Source organism: Rhagoletis zephyria, unplaced genomic scaffold (genome assembly GCF_001687245.7).
Source record: "Rhagoletis zephyria isolate East Lansing unplaced genomic scaffold, Rhagoletis_zephyria_1.1 Rzeph_scaffold_04521, whole genome shotgun sequence".
Taxonomy (NCBI): Eukaryota; Metazoa; Arthropoda; class Insecta; order Diptera; family Tephritidae; genus Rhagoletis; species Rhagoletis zephyria.
In genome coordinates this window covers 30,084-32,827 of record NW_016161604.1, presented here as the reverse complement: position 1 = coordinate 32,827, position 2,744 = coordinate 30,084, and the positions used below count along the sequence as shown (strand labels likewise).

Below are 2,744 nucleotides of genomic sequence, written 5' to 3'. Positions count from 1 at the left end.
AAAAAAAAAAGAAAGCTGGCAGTAAAGTGGCGCAAAGCGATAAGCATTCAGGGTGTTTGCAAGCTTGCTTTTGAGTATATGTACAGTAATACGCTGCATTCCTGGTAAATTTAAATATATGTATGTATGTATGCAATTCATAAGTATTTCGTTGAATTGCATTTATAAGTAGTTAGATCGCATTAATACAAGCGGACCGCCGACTACAAGCGCCTATTTGTTGTGTCCTCCGCTCACATAAACTTATTTGCGACTTTGAGTCATCAAGGTCAATAGGTAATAAAAATAGCTACACAATTATACACACATGCTTACATGCTTATGCACAAGTGCACATTAGGGTGGTCCAAAAATACAAGCGGGGGGAAAAGTTTAAAATGTTAAGCTATCACCCCCTAGGATGTTTTTTCTTAAATGATGTATAGACCTGCCTCAAAGACCATGAAGTTTCCCACGTGTTCTATGAGGGGAAGAAACACTTTTTCATAGAAAAGGTATAGAATTCTTTCATAAATCAATATTTTTCGATGGGAAAACTCTGTTCCTCTTTAGGAGACTTCCAATAACAATACCCAATTTTTAATAAAAAAAAAAAATTGATATTAACCAAAAACCCCAAAAAATTCAACAAGGACCCATAAGTAATAAAATAAAATAAACATTTGGGTATTATTATTGGAGTTCTCCTGATAAGAGACCGAGTTTTCCGATCGAAAATATATCGAATTTCAGGAATTCTATACTATTTCTAAGAAAATGTCTGTTTTTCCTCCATATAAAATACATAGAAAACTTCATGGGTTTTGAGTGGTGAGAGGGGTGAGAGCTAACATTACATTTTTTTTTTGACCACCCTAGTGTACATATAATACGAGTGTGTGTATGTCCCTTAGCGTTCCGTAACTCAAAAATCTCTTGCATAAAGGCTCCGTTATGCATACTTGGCATTGCTTGAGAGTTGTCACATAAGGAATCTGTTAAATGAGCTTCGCGTGTAAGCGGTTACCCAACGCACAGCATTACATACGTAAAAGTCTGTTGGTTTTTGATTTCTACGTAAAAATGGTATAGCAGTGCATGCAATGCCAAGTATGCATAACAGAGCCTTAAGTTTAAGAAAATTGTGAAAGAAATTATTTTGTTTACTTGTTTGTTTGTGTGCTCATAAGAGTGGATGTACATATTTAGTACATATATACGTATGTACGTACATATAAAGTACACGTACGAAGTCTCAATTGCATTTACTTTATATGTATTTACGTTGGTTTGATGTTGAACTTTCATAAGTTGTTTACAAGTTTTTGGCAGTTTTCATTTCACTTACATGAGCCAAACTTTAGTGGACACTTTTGTATATCCATAGGAAAGTCTTCTAAATTCATTGGACAGCCAGCTTTGATTGTTAATCTGAAATTGAATGGAAAATAAATACAAATTAAAGAAACCAATTTGGCAAACGGAGATAGGGAGAAAATTTCAACCAAGGCACATTGAATGCTTTTAATGTTTAATGTGTCTAGAGCGCCGAAACCTATCAATCGTGATTTCATAACATAGACTTAATTGACGTAACTTAATCAGTTATATGTAAGTAACTCAAGAATCTGCGGATTTTAGATTTTTATATTTTAGGGCCATACGGAAATGGAGAGCCGTGGATGTTAGACGGCTAACTTGCAAACAGCTGAAAAAGAAAATGAACGACACTTTCTAGTACCCAAAATAGCAGCAAACAACAAGAGGCAGAAGATAGCGGAAATTCCTGTGTGAATGGGCAGTTTGGTGTTACAGTTCCGTCTGATAAGTGGAGATCTCTTAGCCACTTGCAGATTGCACTTTATTATACTAAACTATAATGATCTATAAAACTGCATGCCCAAAATTTTTGTAGAGACATTTTTTTTTTTTTAATTTTGATGAACATTAATTTTTATAACATTTCAAATTTTTTTTGTGATTTTTTTTCGTTTGAGGTAACCATAAATGTTTATCAACTAGTTTTTATTAAGTATCATTTATTAACTACAAAATCGATTCTCCTGTTTCTTCAAAATTGCTATTTTTTCTACACTTTGCACTAAAAAATTTAATACAAACAAACAAAAATTCAAAAATTGGGCTCAATTGGTCTCTTGAAAATTTTATTAGCTACCTTTAAAAAAAAAATTAATCAAATTGAGTGAAAAATAGTCCAGTGAATTGTGAACACAAAATGTCAATTTTGAACCACTGTGCATTGGCGGCGCATTTTAATTGTATCTTAACTTAAGAAAGCGTGACTGGCGAAAATACTTTTACTTCTTCCTTTCGGCCTCTTCATTGGATTACTGGTTTCTTACACTCACCAGTCCAAAATTCGAGTTCACGCCTTTTTTTCTTCAAATAACTGAGAGTCACAGCTATTGATTTTTTTATTTACTCCAAAGCGTCTCATTATCACTGGCTGCGTTTGCGTCATATCTTCCCATCAACTTACTTAATTTGGTTATGTGTTGCAGCTTCTTTTTTGAACTCGTTGTTCACCTTTTTTTAAACGAGTTCATGAATATGGAAATGTCGCGCCGGCACATTCGGCATGTTATTGAAATTGTCCAGACATCCAGACGTTTGCGTTACATGAGTACTTAACATACATACTTTCAGGAAACGGAACTTAGTGGCATGAACGGGAGTTGGGAATTCGTTAACGGGAAAATTATGCAGCCGCCGCTGCCGCTTTGAGTCACTTTGTTAGGGCTGTA

At 34.4% G+C, this 2,744-nt stretch overlaps 1 protein-coding gene across 1 annotated transcript in view; it reads right to left on the bottom strand.

Annotated features, from left to right (window-relative positions):
- Nucleotides 1-2,744, bottom strand: part of LOC108370853 (gamma-aminobutyric acid receptor alpha-like) — a 24,892-nt gene that overhangs the window by 10,299 nt on the left and 11,849 nt on the right. The window contains 1 exon segment of the mRNA XM_017626272.1: nt 1,328-1,410. Within this exon segment, the coding sequence (XP_017481761.1) occupies nt 1,328-1,410 (83 nt within the window).